The sequence below is a fragment of the Oreochromis aureus genome, linkage group 14 (genome assembly GCF_013358895.1).
Source record: "Oreochromis aureus strain Israel breed Guangdong linkage group 14, ZZ_aureus, whole genome shotgun sequence".
In the NCBI taxonomy this organism is placed as follows: domain Eukaryota; kingdom Metazoa; phylum Chordata; class Actinopteri; order Cichliformes; family Cichlidae; genus Oreochromis; species Oreochromis aureus.
In genome coordinates this window covers 34,518,694-34,536,131 of record NC_052955.1, presented here as the reverse complement: position 1 = coordinate 34,536,131, position 17,438 = coordinate 34,518,694, and the positions used below count along the sequence as shown (strand labels likewise).

The window sequence follows — 17,438 nt, the reverse complement described above, 5'->3', positions numbered from 1 at the left end:
TACAATGCATACTCTCTCTCTCTTCATGTGTGTGTGTGTGTGTGTGTGCCAGAGGGGCGCCAGAGGGAGTGTTCGCCCGGGGCACCAAACAGCAGGAAAATAGTGTTTATTCTGTATTGGTCACATGGGTGCCAATAAAACCAAGGGTAAAAAGTCCAAATGCTGTGCTACATAAATGCATTAAAGGATATTTTACAAATTGTGAAAAAAACCTATATATCATTTAAAATAGGGCAAAGACACCAATTTTAGCCCACATACAGTACTGTGCACACTTTACTGTATCTCCTTGTATGTCTACATGATGCCTCTGTCTTTTTTTTTCTTTTGTTTTCGTTTCCTTTAAAAAAATATAGAGAGAGACGCAAATGGTAGTATATACAATGAGAAGAGAACTGGACCAAGAATGAAACTTTGAGGTACTCCATATTGCAAGGAAAACAGTGTTAGAAGAGGACCTGCTAGTTAGGTAAGGCCCTATTACGTAAAAAACTCATTTAAACAGACCACAGGGAATTATATGTCATTTACTTACAGTTGGCTTTAACTCAGCAATATTAGTTAGCGTCTCGTGGCACTTGGTAGCTTGTGTTGTGATCCAGCATCTGGAAAAACCAAATAGTCTCTCATGCAGCATTTATAAAATCCACAGTCTGAATTCGTTGGTCGCATTCTTCACGTTATTACGGTGATCCCGACAGCGGCTCCGGGTGTCAGCTGATCCTCCTTTACTGGCGAGTGAGGAGGAAAATCAGCTGAAGGAAAACACTCCTGGCTAGTTAAAACCATGGCTGCGGAGATTCACTCGAGGCCCCAGACAGCTAGACCGGTTCTGTTAAACAAGATCGAGGGACACTCAGACGCTGTCAATGCAGCCGTTTTAATACCCAAAGAAGATGGAGTAATCACGGTTAGCGAGGACAGGTATGTTTACCAGTCAAGCTAAGTGTAGCCTAATACGAGAGCTAGCGGGGGCTCGGTCTATTTACTGGTCATTATCATGATACCCGGTGCAGTGGCTTAGGAAGGACAGAATAAATATAAGAAGCAACGTGTTTCGCTTTGAGAATATACATATATATATATTTTCTAGGCTTCATAATAGCCGAGGAGAGCGTAGGAGGGTGTGGGGATAGAATGAGTTCAATCCGGAAAATCTCCGGGTAATAGTAATGGACCTAATAACAAACGTAAAAATAAAGCTTCTTTTGTTCAGTATGTACCGTTTATTATTACGAATCGTGGCTTAATATGCGTAAAGATATTAAAAGTGCTTGCAATGTTGTGCTCGCTCGCTAGCTAGCTTGCTACCGAGTACAGTAAACATTACTGTCAAACTGATGCCTTCAAGTGCTCGAGGATTTATTTGTCGAAATTTAACCCATTTAGTTAGTTTGTTTGTCTGTCTGTTTGTTTTTTGTAGTAATCGAAGCGACTGTGATTTTTTTGTTAACATTAAATGCCACACTTAGGCATGTTAGATTTTAGAAAATGCATGCTTGGTCACAAGTGTTAAAAAAGAGACTGCATCCACCTTCAGAGTAAAAGTAACTTAGTACGAACAATGTTAAACAGTACATATGAAAAGGAGAAGTTGCGGGGTGATGTTAAAACAGGATCCTTGACGAAAGCTGCACAGACGCTGTGTTTCATGTCTGTTTTTCTTTTCCTCGCATGCAGATACGTTACTTGATAGTGAGTGAAACTGACTGAATTCCCTTTTTAATGGAAGAAAAAAGCTGTGGGAAGCGTACTTTGACTGCACTTGAAGTGAAAAGTGCTGAAGATGCAACAGTACATGAGAATTCCGCAAAGCTGCCCATTTTCCTGTGTAAATGGCACGTTTAATGACTGAGTCATAAAGTGTTACAGTGGAAAGAATCACAACCAAATCTGCATTAGAAAAGTTTTTTAAAATCAGGTTCCAGATGTTAGCAGGCCAAAAGAAGATCCAAGAAGTGGGTTAATGCTAAGTTTAGCTTTGAGTCACCCCTTATACAATGTGGTTTCATTTTTGATCTCAGTCAAGCATGTAGTCGACATCACTTCTGGTATTAACATTACTTCTGAGAGTCGGGTCTTGTCAAGAAACAGAGTACTTTCCTCCATGGAAGGTGTTAAGTTGAATGTCATAAAATACGTCCTGCACAGAATGAGAATGTCGTTGCTTGTAGTTAACTGAACACTGGAGAGTACATCAAATGTTCACCTGTGTGACATGTGCCTGCAGAACCATCCGTGTGTGGCTGAAGAGAGACAGCGGTCAGTACTGGCCGAGCATCTACCATACAGTCTCCTGTAAGTAACGCTGTATCACGCTTGGGTGAGACTACTTTGAAATGTCGTCAGTTACTGATTGTATTTGACATGGCTGTTTCTCCCATTAGGCACGCACTTAACTGCTGCAGAATCAAGAGTGCCACAAATGTTGTTATTGATCACATATTCTCATATATCTTCATGTGTTTCTTACGAGTGCATTTTTATCGCTGCTGCTTTGTAATCAGAGCAGGTTGAGGTTTTTCCTGATGACAGAAGGGTTGTGTCTGGCTTGCACTGCTCATGAACGTGTCTGTGTTGCACATTTTTGAAGTTAGAGAGACGGTGATGTTGCCAGGGAGGAATTTTAGAGGGATGACATGTACTGCTCGATTCCATCTTGATGCAATCTTTCCTGTCCTCACAACAAAAGAGAGCACATGGCAGGGCATGAATTAATAGCAGTTGGTCTTTATGAAAGAAACTTTTTCTAATTTGAATCCTTCTATAATTTAAAGCTACAGCTGAAGTCAGAATTAAACAAATACATTAAGAAACTGATGACAGTTATTTTCATCCATTGCCCCCCTCCTCTGACTGCATTTACAGCCATATAATGAAACCCCCAGTGTGTGATGTTCCCGCTCACTGTGAATGTCTTCGCTTCTTTCCAGCTCCATGCTCTTGCATGTCGTATCACCACGACAGCAGGCGCATCTTCATAGGCCAGGACAATGGGGCGATTGTGGTGAGTGCAGCTAACCCAGACACGTTGGCTTCATATTTTATTTGTTGAATTGCGTAGCTGGTTTTAGAGGGTGTGAAGAGTTATTTGATTTCAAGTTATTTCTGTTTGTTTGCTCGAATTGCAGGAGTTTCTCATCTCCGAAGACTTCAACAAGATGAACCACGTCAAAACGTATCCAGGTGAGATCGTGAGATGAGAAAATTAATAGAAGAAGTAGAGTCCAGCTTGAGTGTACGAGGCTAATCAGCGAATCATTCGAATTGAATTAAAAGGCCTTACTCTACATGGTGGATTATTAAACCACAGCTGATATCAAAATCGAAGGCAATGATGAAGTGACTTAAAACTGCATTCTTTTTAATAGCAACCAGGGGCATTAGCTGGCAGGTGGACGGGTCAAAAAGTCCTCCTGTCATATAGAAGTCTGTGGGACAACAGCCCTCAGCCCTGACCTGTGTGAAAACTTTCCTGATGATTTTATGGCCTCAATTTCTCATTTCATGTCATACTGAATAAGTCAGTTTTATAAGTTCTGGTCATTGTAAGTTGCAGAAAGGAGGCTTATCCAGGGTATTGGCTAATGACTTGTCAAACATAAGTTGTGTGGTTTGACAGTGACAGAACAGCCACACAGGGGAAGCAGCGTGTTTATGTGAGAGGAGCGGTGTTTGTACAAACATGTCTACTTTCTGATGAACAGGAGCAAGTACTGAACATGGAGGAGAAACACTGAAACGAAGGTATCGATCCTAGTATTGATTTGATACCAATATCAGCATTGGTATCAGTACTGTTGATATTTAGATAGATTCCCCCCAAATAAAAAGTTGTGAAATGATTGTTACTTCACTCTATCTGTACTTTTTACACATCCATTTCCCTTTTCAAACTTTAAAAAGCTTGTAAAAAGAACTTGTCAGTTTCCGGTTAGTGGACATTATGACACAGCAAAGGCCCTGACTGACAGCTGGGAGGTTAATAAGTGAGGAAATGAAATTGAAAACTTTCTTGGTTGGTGCATGACTCACCAGATTAAGAGAGCAGGAAAAAGACAGTATTAAAAAACGTGCCATGGCTTCAGCTGGTCCGGGATGTCAACAGCCCTTAGTGAGTCATCTGTTGCAGAGATGCTGCAAATGAGCTGTCAAAAAGAGAACTGATGACATGTGGTTTGAAAACCACCGTTGTACTATCAAATGGCATCACCCGCAAAATATTTGTTCATCGCAATAAGAAGTCAGAAGGTCAGACCTCCACAAATGCACATTTAAACTGTGCTAATAGATCCGAGTGGAAGGCATTTGAGAAAATTCTTTTGCTTTGTAACACAGGCACCTTTAAACCGCTGTTCCCTCGTGATCTTCATGTGGTGTCATACTGCCACTGTAGCTTCTTCCTTTGACTGTACCAGCAGCTATTTATCCTCCTCAGCAGGCTTGAGCCAGCACATGTCACCACTATAATGGTCCATCTGGTTTCTACCATTTGTAGCACAATCAAGCTGCCAAGCCTGGCCGGCAGCGACAGAAACCCACAGTCAGTTTAAACATACACGAGGGCGTGGCTGTGTGCTCAGAGTCATGCACAGTTTAGCATCATCACTGGCAGGCAGTGTTAATTTCCTTAGAGCTGTACACGAGAGAACATTGACCTCTTTTAATGTCTTTTATGCCAGCACGTGTTCAGTCTGCTTCTAAGTTGTTGTAAAAGAATGATTTTAGAAAAATCTTTCCCCTCTGGACTTCAGATTAATTACTTAGCAAAGTCTGTGCTCCATTTATTATGTGAGCGTGTTCACCGTGACCTGGTGAGGACATTCTTATTTGCTGTTATTAGTCATAATAGATGTAATAGCCATTACATCACCAGCACTCAAGTCACCCACAGATTACAGATTTAAGTAAGTAAGCTAGATGGGTTTAGGGGATAAAAATGTTCCTCTAGTTATGCAGACAAGACAAATGCAGTAAAAAGGAGTACTGACACAGGAAATACAAAATGGATAGTAACGGAGAGAATTAGTCAAGTGGTCATGTGCACTTGGATTAGGCAAATATGCTCTCTTCTGAACTTTGTCAGTGATGTTTTACATTTCTATCAGCTATAAAGATAATGGCAGTAATAAATGAGAAGGTGATGGCATTTTACATTCAAAAGTTCCAAAGGTTAGCTTCGCTGTGATGTCTATAAAAAACACAGTTTAATTCCATAAGTCAGGCTCAGAAGAGGAATTTGAGACTATTTTTATTTTATATGTCTTTGATTTGGTAACACTGACACTTGATTATTCAGTTCTGTACATGTAAACTTTACTAGTTAACAGAAGGAAACGATGGCAAGACAATTATTCTGATTAGTGACATAAAGTGATGTGATTTAAAGCTGCTGTAATCACCACATTTATTTATGCAGTATTTTAAATCAGCACACAAAATGGTTATTTCACTCATCTCACCCAGCTTTCTTACTTCCATGCTATGGTTTCAGTGTTTTCGGGCTCATCGGTTTTGTGGTTTGGCTGTGCAACTTTATACCACTGTTATCAGTCATTATCTCACTGGACTCATCTACCATCCTTTTCATTTGGAAAGCTTTATTTCCTTTTTTTTTGTTTTAGAAAAGGTGTAGAAATCATCTGGAATAAAAGATCCAGAAATCCTGACCTCACGAGCATCCCTTGAAATGAAAACACATGCTAATGTTGTGAAATTAGGCCATAATATATTCTTTTAATACCTTTCCTCTGTCCACAGTTTAGGTTCTTTTGCCATCAATCAGTGCTGCTTTCAATGTACTTGGTAAAACTTACACATGGGCACATAGTATGTGTGATTTTTTTTTTTTTTTTTTTTTTTTTTTTTTTTTGCAATTTATTTGAATGTAGCTGTTGGCCAGTTTGAAACAATACAGTACAACAGGAGTAGTTGAGCCCCTGCTGTTTGCAAAAGCTGAGTTGTTGATTGCAAATTGTTTGAAAGGATCAGTTTGTGTGGATTACAGCAACACTAAGCAGAACCTGTGATGGGATCAAGAAATAAGAGGGAGAGCAAAGTCTTCTTTTTGTCATCTACATACCTTGTTGCTGTTTAACACTTATTATGTATTTGTTCTTTGCAGCCCACCAGAACCGCGTGTCAGATATGGTCTTCTCCCTGGAGAGTGAGTGGGTGGTGAGTACCGGCCATGATAAGAGCGTGAGCTGGATGTGCACCCAGAGTGGCAGCATGCTGGGGAGACACTACTTCACTGCATGGGCCTCGTGCCTGCAGTATCCTTTATCCACCGGTGTTTGTGCTGCATTTAGAGTACAGTAACATGTAAAGCCGGTTCAAGTCTTGACTCCTCGCTCAGATACGATCAAGAGACGCAGCACGCCTTCGTAGGCGACCACTCAGGACAGATCACTCTGCTGAAGCTGGAGAGGCAGACGTACTCCACCATCACTACACTGAAGGGTCATGAAGGTAAAGGCATACACGATACACATAAATGTCGCTTCCTTGATAAACAGGCACCAAGTACCAACATTTATGTAAGTAAGTAGGTAAAATTTTATTTATATAGCACCTTTATAGATAAAAAGATCACAAAGTGCTTCACAAAGAGATGACAGAGTATAAAACAGAAACAGACAAATGCAGCAATTAAATACATGATTCCTGCCTTCCTTCTTGTTAGAGCTATTTTTTTTTCCTCCCAATTTCTCATATGTGATGATATTCTCTCGAGGTGCTTCTTGTTTGTAACTTTTTAGGGGAGTTCTGGGGTTATCTCTCATTAATATGCATCCGCAAGCTTAAAGAGCATCTTGTAGTCTGGAGATCTCGGTGGATAAACGTATAGATAAATGAAGTGATAACTATATTGACTAGATTTTCTAGTCTATATACGTACATGTATGTACCTAAAATAACATTTAAAGTCATTCATTGTAACAGAACTTAGACCACTCATCAAAAAACACGGAACTTTCATGTAACAGAAGTGTGGTTGAGATTTTGAAAATGTAAATCACAACCATACAATTAAATCAAATCAAATCAAATCAAATCACCTTTATTGTCACGTCACATGTGCAGGTACACTGGTACAGTACATGCGAGTGAAATTCTTGTGTGCAAGCTTCACAAGCACTTGTTATTAACTTGTTATTAACTTGTTAGGCATTAAGGAGACCTGGATCAGGAGAAATACAGTGGAACCCCGGCTGACGAAGACCCCATTTAACGAAAAAATTCAAGTTACGAAGGCACTTATTATTTTTGCCCGTGGTACGACAAAATGCCCGTGTAACGAAATCTGTTTGCGAAATGCGTTTCGCTGTTCCACGTAAAAGACATATTGTTGTTGCAGTGCGCTATTTCGTGTGCTTTTCGTTTGCAGTTAGCCTATCATTCATTCATAATGGGGCCGGCATAAGACATAAATATGAGCGAGTTTAAAAAAAAATGTATATACTCTATATGTACTATAAGGTTAGTGCTCGTATAGTGGGATATAACAGTATTGTATTGAGTATAAATGCTATACAGAAACTAAAACGTTAGTATCACCTCTTATTGATTCACATTATTTAATTCGTGACACCCACTAATTTGGAAGTTATCAAACCAAAAGGAAATCGACTTATGGCGAACAGTTGGTGTTTTTCTTGAGTGGAATCTCTCATCAATCACAAACCGTTGGCCGCCCCAGCACCAGTACAAGAAGCTGCTCCTGGAGGTGTAAGTGACGCAGCTGCTTGCACAGAAGGAACTGCACCAGCTGTCAGTATCACACAGGCCTGGCTTCAAAATCCCCTCCAGAACTCACATCATATCACCAGGAATGTAATCTTCCTGTTCTATGACAGCTGCAGCCGGCACAAAAACAAGTTCCATTTCTCTTCCTATCAGGAAAACTGGCCTTGATGGGGGCCCGGACACACAATAATTCACTGTGATTACTTATGCTTAAAACACCAGTGAACTGAGCTTAAGTCAGTTCACTTTTATTTACATAGTGCCAAATAACAACAAAAACAGGCACAGGTAAAGACCAAACAATCAGATGACCCCCTATGAGCAAGCACTTGGCAAAAGTGGGAAGGAAAAACTCCCTTTTAATAGGAAGAAACCTCCAGCAGAACCAGACAATCAGATCCTGCTGCTAAACACAAAATGGGGGGAAAAAAAACACGAAAATGACAGACTAAACTGTCAGCAGCTGTTTGTGGAGCTGCATTGTTTGTGCCATCTTGAGTTTTGACCTGTTGTTGCATGATGTTTTCTTTCAGTCCACTCAGAAACAATCACAAGAAACATGTCTGCTCATAGCAGGCGGGTAAACAGAACGCTCAACATAGTTTAAAAAAACCCAGAAGTGGCACTAACAGAAGATGTAAAGACGTCATAGTTTACAGCACTACTGCTGCTGTTTGCCTTTAAGAGGCAAAATTCATCATGTCGAGTATAGCACTAAGCTGCAAAAGGCAGACCTTTCTTTCTCTTTTCAGCAGCAGTTTTGTTTTGGCTGATGATGATGATGATGATGATGGTGTTGGTGGAAAATGCCATCTCACTTGCTGCTCTACAGGTTCCTGTAACTGCTTGTTTTAGTTGAGGCTTGGCAGCTGCAATGTTTTCATGCTCATCAGAACCACTCAGTGGCCACTTGAGGCTTTTTAGATGGGAGAATGACTCAGTTTGTATCAAGATGCAAATGCAAACGATGATCGGTGACTCAGATGAGATTTGCAGTCAAGGGGTTCAGTGTCCTTGTAGCTGTGCCAAGAAAATGGATCGCACAACACATTTGAACTGCCGGGATACTTGGCCGTGTGAGTCAAACACTTCCCTGTGTTCTTCTTTGGGTTTTTGATAACCAGGCACTGAGTAAAATATGTGATCCTTTCAGATCTAACAGCCTGTTTTTTGTTTTTTCTCTTTTTGATTTTATTTTAACCTCAAAGATGTTGCCTGTGATATAGCCAGGTGGAACAGGCAAATCACGAGATTTTAGAAAACCTAAAAATACAAACGCTTACACTACACCAGTCTGAATCTTGTTACCACTCTCTTTGATCTGCACCTGTGCTCTGGTGCTCATGGTTACACATGGTAATTGGACAGATGGTGATACATATTAATAGGTGTGCGGTGCTGGGCTCCAACTGTGCACAAGCCCCAAATATTTAATGGAGATTATGTTCCATTAAAATTGGAAAAGACAACATAAAGGTCAGACGTAATGTCAGAGTCATCGCTGATATCACTGGTGTTAAAAGTTGCTCTGTATGACTTTCATTTGGCTCAATAGCACAGAAATATGTAATATGTTATAGTGGTAGTGCGTGGTTATTAGACAAAATAATTCAATTATAGCTGGAGTCATTAAGAGAGTCGTGCTGTAAAGTGTTACTTAGAACTGGCTGCGTTTCTCCCAGCAGGCACTGGGTGGAGCCAGCAGATCGCACCATGATCCTGTATCCCATTGAGCTCCTGACAGAAGATGGAAACACATGTAATGAGTCTGTTTTCTTTTGCATCCAGGTAGTGTAGCAGCACTGTGGTGGGACCCAGTCCAGAGGCTGCTCTTCTCAGGGGCCTCCGACCACAGTGTCATTATGTGGGACATCGGAGGCCGCAAAGGACGAACGCTGCTCTTGCAGGGGCATCAGTAAGTTATCGAGTGTTGTTACATTCTGGCACAAGTGCCCAGTTTGCTCTCATTCTGCTTTTTGTCAGAGATGTAGGAACTTAAAAGTGAGTTTGCAAAATGGTATGTTGATATGTGACTGATTCCTCAGGGAAAAAAAACACGTCCCTGCTTTTATCCTTTTCACAGCAGTGTCTATGTGCAGTACATTCTGTAACACCGCATCCTCTTGTCAAAGGCAGGTCTCGCCTAGTGTCAGTAGCAGCTGTCCCCAGGCACTGACTGTCACCATTTTTATCTCTGGTCTTCATCCATATTTTACCACCTCCCAGTTACAGGAATTATCCACAAAGCCCATGTACATTAGTGCATATCAGAGCCAGTCTCAAAAGACCCCGTTGTTCCCTGTCAGGATTTGCAGGCATTTATCTCTCAGACACCCATAAACTGAGAGTTAGGACACACTACAGGTCTTAAACTCAGTTGTGGATCTGTATCTTTTTTTTTTTTTTCTTATCCTGTCCTCCAGTTTACTTGTATATCAATGTCGACCTGTTCTGCTTATTGAAGGTTTCCACACACAGCTTATACTTGGCCGTGGTGCAGCCTTCAGTTCATACACTCTGTGAAGCAAGCTGTTTTAGTTCTCTTCCTTTCCCTCTAAGCCAACTTTCATCTGATTGGCTGGCGTTCACAAGCAAACGGTTGAACAGCAAGTGAGGCTGTTGTGGTCGTACCTTGAGATGAACATATCCCTTGTCAGTGACATCAGTCATATACAAGAGTAGTAAAAAAGAAATCAAGCCATAAGGTTTCAGTCTGAAGCCTGAGCTGATGGCCACATTTAATAAGGGCATTCAGCACTAAATAACAAAAGTTGGAATAAACTTTTTAGTCTTACTCTAAAGTCAAAATTTTAACCTTAAGCGTGTTTAGTCTTTAGTTTATTTACTGTAGGAAAAGGATTATTAAATTTGTGACCACTAGGGAGCAAAATACATTAAAATAGCTGACAGAAACATATAGAAACACTGTGAATTTATTTGTGCATCAACAGACTGAAATTTCAAAATCGTTTCCACTGCTGTTTCTGTCCACCAGGTGAACCCTTGTCCACTATGCACCCTCCCCTTTAAACTCAGTTTTGGGTTTAGCCCATGAAAGTTTTTACTGTACAGTGTTCAGTTTCACATCTTTTTCACTGGAAACAGCTGCCTGTGGGTGCCAGAAAGGGACTGAGTTTTAAGCTGTCATCACTCTGTGTGGAAAAAGCTTTAAAAATGATTTAAACATGCCCTGTCATCCTAAGAGGGAACTGCTGTTTCTCTTTAGGGCCATCACGGGACTTAAAGTGTGGTCATTTTGCAATCATGGACAGAGAAATAGCCATTATATCAACTGGATATTTCTTAACCATTGAGTTAATGAGCATGATAAATGAGAGTTGTTAAGATATGTATTGTCTTGTCTGTATCTTTGACTCCTTTAGCGAGCGCGTTCAGGCTCTACGTTACCTCCAGTTGACCAGGCAGTTGGTGTCATGCTCCGCTGATGGAGGCATTGCAGTGTGGAACATGGACACGCAGAGAGAAGAGGTTTGAATGATTAGCCAGTTTTCTCTGTGTGCACTGTTTTAGTATTAGATTGTTGCTATCAGTGGTAAAGAGTTTAGTCGCTCCTTTGTATTTTCATCTTAGTCCTTGTGTGAATGCTCGAGTGTCTGCATGTTTAATGTTAGCCTTCGAGTCTGTCTGTCTGCAGGCGCCTCAGTGGTTAGACAGCGACTCTTGTCAGAAGTGTGAGCAGCCTTTCTTCTGGAATATCAAACAGATGTGGGACACTAAGACCCTGGGACTTAGACAGGTAGGTTACTCATGCCTGTGTCCTTAGCATTTTGATGTTCTCATTATTAGTCACAATGTGATATGAGCTTGTTTCCTGTGTGCAGCACCACTGCAGGAAGTGCGGCAAGGCCGTGTGTGGAAAATGTAGCTCCAAACGCTCTACGTTTCCAATCATGGGCTTTGAGTTCCCGGTGCGGGTGTGTGACGCCTGCTTTGAAACCATCAAAGAAGAAGAGTGAGTTTAATTTTGTGTAGTATTTAGTCACGTTATATAACCCCTTTACCAGATTAGTGAGAGCAACTCTAATGAAATGCTGTCATTGTGTGTGCAGTCGAACACCGCTGGCCACGTTCCACGAGGGGAAACACAACATCGCTCACATGGACATGGATCCATCGAGAGGCCTGATGGTCACTTGTGGAAGTGACCGCATTGTTAAGGTCAACAACAGTTCTTTGATACCAGATAATTCATGCATGTGAGCAGGCTGTGTTAAGCACAGAGCCGCTGAAGCAAAATGCAAACCAAAACAAATCAAGCCCACAATCTAGCTTTACCTATTTTTTTGTATATGAAAACAGGGATATTTACAGGCAGTCTTATAAAACCTTTCAGCATTATAAAAAGCAGCACGATAAACTTTTTTTAATCTGAACTAGAGCCTTAAAAATATCATTAAAAAACTGCTTTTATTTGGACTCCTGATTTGACACATCCACTAAAACCAGCACTGCATGTGACATCGTACAGATCTGTCATGTTCATCCTCCTTCTGAAACAGATCTCAGTTAAATCTGAAAAACCTTATATCATAATCTGTATGTAAACGATGGAGATGGCCACCATGACATCACCCATTGTTTCACGGACTACCTCTCTGAGTTTGGTATTTTGGACATCTTGCTTTTTGAAACTGGACATGACCATATTTGTATGGTAGAACTACGAATTATTAGCTAATGGTGGGGGTGGCTAATTAGCTTGATTAGCAACAGCAACACATAATATACTAAAATATTAATGATTGTAATTAATATTGTGTAGCAATTTGTACACTATTGTGTTGCACTGTTGTATTTACTAATAGTATTGTATGATATATGCATTGTCCAATAGCTGAGAGAGCAGTGTATATATACTGTAAACCTGAGAATGACTAAAATAACAACAGATTTGACTTGGCTTATGAAAAAGAAACCAATGCCAGATACATGCTGCCTAGCTGTAACTTAAGTAACCCCACCAGTTTTGACTACCATTGTAGAAAGCAAATGATAGCTATAAATCTCTGCATTTTGGCATGAAATTTTTTATATTTGGCTAAAATTAGTACCACATTATACATAACTTACTGTCATGGGTGATGTTAGCTGGCAAAGGTTTTTGGTAAGCCACTAGGATTTCCACACCCCTTTGCTAGCGGTAATATTCGCAAGGCAGATGTGGTTAGCCAGCAAGCTGGGACATACCTACGCTACATAAATTAAATGACGGTTACTAATTTTGCCAATCTGAAGCAATTCCTCTATAAATTGAATGTCTGAATAGCTTACGTAAAACGTGCTCTCTTCTGAGTAATGTTAGCTTACCATTTCTTGGTATTTGTTATTATTGCATTCCATTTCTAAGCTACTGTTTACTAATGTTGCTCACTGTTGATGGTGAGATTGGAAGAGAGGCATTGAGCCAAGGCACTTGGAAACATGTTTTAATTTTCAAGAAAAAAAAGAAGAAAAGAAAACCCTTTAATTTCTCTGGTTTTAGATTCTTATTAGTAAACATTTGGAACTTTTTTTGTCATATGTGATGATAATAATGCAATCAAAGCTTTAGAAAGTTTAAAAATCCATGTTTTCACTTCTTGCATATATTGTCTGAACATTTTTGAATATCTGCCTTGCTTGAAAACCTTCAAGCCTGTTGCCTTGGGTGTTGTGTACACTGTTGTGGAGTTTGTGTTGTTTCATGTTTTCCTTACTTCACATCCACATTTATCTGTCCTGACATTCTTGTTGGCTGTTTGTCTCCACAGATATGGGATATGACACAGGTGGTTGGCTGTAGCTTAGCAACAGGCTTCTCCCCACGCTGATTGGCCAAGGCCTCTACACAGTGTCCCCACTGGCCCTTCACTTGCTCCGCCCATTCTTCTAATGTCATGGAAACCCCTCTGTACAGTACATCTCCCCTTCACGCCTGAGATCTTCAGCTGCAGCCAGGCCTATGCTCGGTGAACGTGTGCGTGCGTGTGCGTGCGTGTGTGCAGCCCTCCACATTTTTTTTGCTTCTCATAACAATCTTTTCTTTAATTTCACCATCAGTCTTACATCAGACTGTGTTTGACTGATTTGATGCTCTGATCTGAAACGCAACCCTAAGCACAACGAGGGCTGTGTGCGTGTACATGTGTGCATGTGTTCTAACTGGTTCTCCTAAGAGATGAATGGTATTGATATCAGTGTTTACATTCAAGTATATCTGATTGCTTCTTTTGACAAAGGTCCTTCTTTTTCCTTTTTCTTTTTTCTTGGCCTTGCATTGTATGTGTTTCACTAAATCACTGACTAGCCATTCCTGTAAAAACTTTTCTTGCTTATTAGTGTGGCCCACAAACTGCATATCACAGCATACCATCTGTATATAGCCCTGTGTCACGTGTGTGGAGGTGGATGCTTGAAATGACTCTCTCTGTCTCTGATTCCTTTCACTAGTTGGCCTTAAATCACTCTCAGGAGGTTTTACATCAGTAGGTTGTCACTAGGCGGGGCTCTGTTGATGTCAGTTGTACCTTAAATAAATGTGTAATGTGAGAATCAATAGAACAGGCGCTTCCCTGAAGGATGAAGGAAATCTCTTGATAAAATATCTCCCAGGGGATTTGATGCAGCTGTGTGACATCAGTGACCAAGCTTCTGCCTCATTGTCTCAGGTGAAGGATGGAAGAGTTGGAAACATTCATACAAACGGGTGCCGACAGCCACAAAGTCCTGTCGCCACCATTCTGAGGAGCTGCGTTACCCTTTGAGATGTGATTAGCATTAGCTTTGTACGTTAAATTCCCTAACGTCATGCTGGTGCAAATGAGTTTTTCAAAAAGCACAGCAGCATGCCACCTCTTAGATATGCGTCGCTTTCTTTGGAAAATATTTAAAATTGTGGTGTAAAAATTGATTTCCTGCCACCACAAATGCTCTTAGGTACTAGACAGGTACTCTAAACTAATGTAGCACTTAATGCTGATGTGCTGAATTTGTCTCCAGCTAAATTGAGGTACAGCTGAGCGCTGCCTGCGTTCCTTCAAAAGCCTTAAAGAGAGAAGGACACAAAGCCTTTTTAAATGGTTTGCCAGTGCTTATGACTGTTCACTCAAGCTCACTCTCATGCACTCATGTCATCACAAAGCTCTCGTTTCCTCTCACCCTTTTTTATTTTTTTCTGTGTCCCAGATTAAACACAGATGTGCATCTGTACATCAAGGTTGTCTCATAACGTTCTCAGCACTGCACTTACTTGCACAATGCGTGCTTTTTGAATTAAAGAAAACATTTTTTGGTAAGTTCACCTGTGGGAGTAACGATAGCTTAATTCCATGTAGCGTCCTTGTAAATAGCGGCTAATACCCCCTAATGTCAGACTAACGCTTGCCTTATTGTAAGTGGACAAATGAACATTATGTTGGAACTCTTGATTTCAAAATGTACTCACATTCCAGTTTTTTGTTTATGTAGTGTATATTTATATTTGTAGTAAAGTATTTATCAGTTATCAGTGTAAATGGATCCTTAGTTTTCTTTATTTCCCTTGGTATAAATGACAAACTAGACCTTCAGTAAAGCACATGCAAACTGGCTAATGTTGAAATGATCTGTGGTGTTGGATCATGTAGTATTTTACATGGCTACATGAATGGAGATTGGTTTGTTTGGGATGATTGTTATAGCAAAATAATGTATGATTTACATGCCACACAATGCTGTACTTGGGGTTAGACTGATAGCTGACAATAATATAAAGCTTTACAGGAAGGGTCATTTATTTTTTAATGTCAGCATACGTGTTGGCTTCTTTTGAAATTTATTTCTTGACAAAGTGGACACAGAAGCTCTGGTATAAAACATGACTTAAAATTTGTGCACTTATTAAAAAAATAATATTATTAAAGCTGCGTATTTGTATTTTGTAACTGGCAGGAGTCCAGCTGAGAGCAGAAGAGTCCATAGTTAAAACATTAATGGGCGCTTTAAAATAAAACTACGGTGGCCCTGAGAGGTCAAACACATATACTTAAGGAAACACCAGCAAATGGTAAAATGTCTATTTGACATTAAGGACTCACACAAAACTCAATGGAAGTTGGAGGGGGGGAAAAGAATGTCACAAAAATGAAATGTTTTTAGGGACACAGTTATGTGACGGAACAGCTGCGGAAGTAAAAGGTTTGTTCTGAGAGACGCTTAAAATCTGTGACCTGAGGAAAAAAATGAGGGGTAGTATGTGTTTTAATCACATGATTCATAAAGTACTGTAGATACATGTTTGCTTTTATCTATTTACTGTTTGTCACCTCCACAGCTCGTCCGTCTCCCCAAAAACACTTTTTTTGCGTTTCTGTTGTTTTGTGAGGTTGGTTTTCTATTTTATTTTTTATTTTTTTTAACTTTTTGCATGTTTTTTCTTCTTCTGTTGTATTTTCTGCGCTTTTGCAGCGGTTTTCTCTTTTCCGGTGTTTTCTTAGGTTGCTGTGCCTTTTGACCTAGTGAACAACACTGGCACGTTGCTGACGGTATAATCCAAACTTTATGCCCTAATGTAATTTTTTTAAAAAGGGGGGCGGGGGGTGCTAAAGAAAATTACCCAAACTTTTGTCACAACTGCAGAAATGAGCTATAGAGACCAAAACCATTTCTTGTTACCAGGAATGAACATGTTTATTTCTGCTGTAAAGTTGCCCATTCCTACATGGGGGTCTGTGAGGACAGAGCCTGCCTCAAGTAACCATTTGAAGAACTGGTTTCCTTTTTTTTTTTTTTTTCCAGCCTTGGGGTTTTTCTGCTTCCAATTGAGTTGTTATTAATGTGATAATATCAGTGCAGCTTAAACGTGTATTCGCTTGTTACCAAGGCTGTTGTTATCTGAGCCTCTGTGGTATCAGAAATGGGCAGCTGCAGCTGGCTGATAAGCAGTTGGTCAATACTGGCAGACTGCTCTTTCAGTCCTACCCCAAAGTATTGTTAGGAAAAAATACACTCACACCACCATGATTCATTAGGGATCAACAGGGTTGATGGCGCTGCTGCTGTACAATTAGGAGTCAGTGCTCTACTTTCATTAAAGTCTCCTCCAGTCATTAATTCTTATCATGTCTTATGTCAGAGCCACGGCAGATGGATGTTAATGGTATGAGAAACTTTGAGAAACTGGATTCTTTGTTTGCAGAAATGGCTAACAAAGTAGATCTTCAACATTGTCTGCCAGTGCCCAGAAGGAAGCTGTGTTTTCTTTTTGGGGGGGGGGGTTGTTGTTTTTTTTCATCCTGTGGTTAATGTCTTAGTTCCTTTTCTTTCACAGTCTTGAACAGAAGTGATTTTGTTTTTGTCGTTTTTAGTTCAGCAAACACTAGAATGGACGAGAGGCCACTTTAACATGTAAAACGTGACTCATATTCCACAACACCACTGCCCATAATATCAAACTCTGTAAGCTGATTTCTGTCTTGACTTTTTCCTCTTCCAACTGCTTGTAAAAGACACTTGCTATTCCAAACAAGATGTTAATATCTCCAGATAACTGTATTTTGAAATACTTTTGTTGACAATACGGAGCTGACTTTAGTCTTTCTGTCCCCTCTGGCCAGAGCACAGAGAGAAAAATATGATGCCCAATAAAATATTTGATATCTTTCTTTGACTGTGGGTTGTTGGGTTTTTTTCTTTCCACTTGTAAGAACTGT

General features: G+C 40.3%; 1 protein-coding gene across 2 annotated transcripts; it reads left to right on the top strand.

The window, feature by feature from the left end:
• Positions 1–396: 396 nt before the first annotated feature.
• On the top strand, positions 397–17,395 carry wdfy1 (WD repeat and FYVE domain containing 1). 2 transcript variants are annotated; one of them, XM_039622508.1, is made up of 12 exons: positions 397–469; positions 2,231–2,298; positions 2,934–3,007; positions 3,132–3,186; positions 6,125–6,275; positions 6,359–6,471; positions 9,538–9,664; positions 11,133–11,238; positions 11,405–11,506; positions 11,592–11,722; positions 11,820–11,928; positions 13,521–17,395. In XM_039622508.1, the coding sequence occupies exons 3-12, from the start codon at positions 2,948–2,950 to the stop codon at positions 13,578–13,580; spliced, it is 1,014 nt and encodes a 337-aa protein (XP_039478442.1). In that variant the 5' UTR covers positions 397–469; positions 2,231–2,298; positions 2,934–2,947; the 3' UTR covers positions 13,581–17,395. The 2 variants fall into 2 exon arrangements, with proteins under 2 accessions (XP_039478442.1, XP_031605700.1); XM_031749840.2 differs by lacking the exon at positions 397–469 and adding an exon at positions 691–924.
• Positions 17,396–17,438: the final 43 nt, after the last annotated feature.

Coding starts and splice junctions, on each gene's coding strand:
- wdfy1 (XM_031749840.2), top strand. CDS start 788: ATGGCTGCGGAGATTCACTCGAGGCCCCAGACAGCTAGACCGGTTCTG. Junction 925..2,230: donor ATCACGGTTAGCGAGGACAG/GTATGTTTACCA, acceptor ATGTGCCTGCAG/AACCATCCGTGTGTGGCTGA. Junction 11,239..11,404: donor TGGACACGCAGAGAGAAGAG/GTTTGAATGATT, acceptor GTCTGTCTGCAG/GCGCCTCAGTGGTTAGACAG.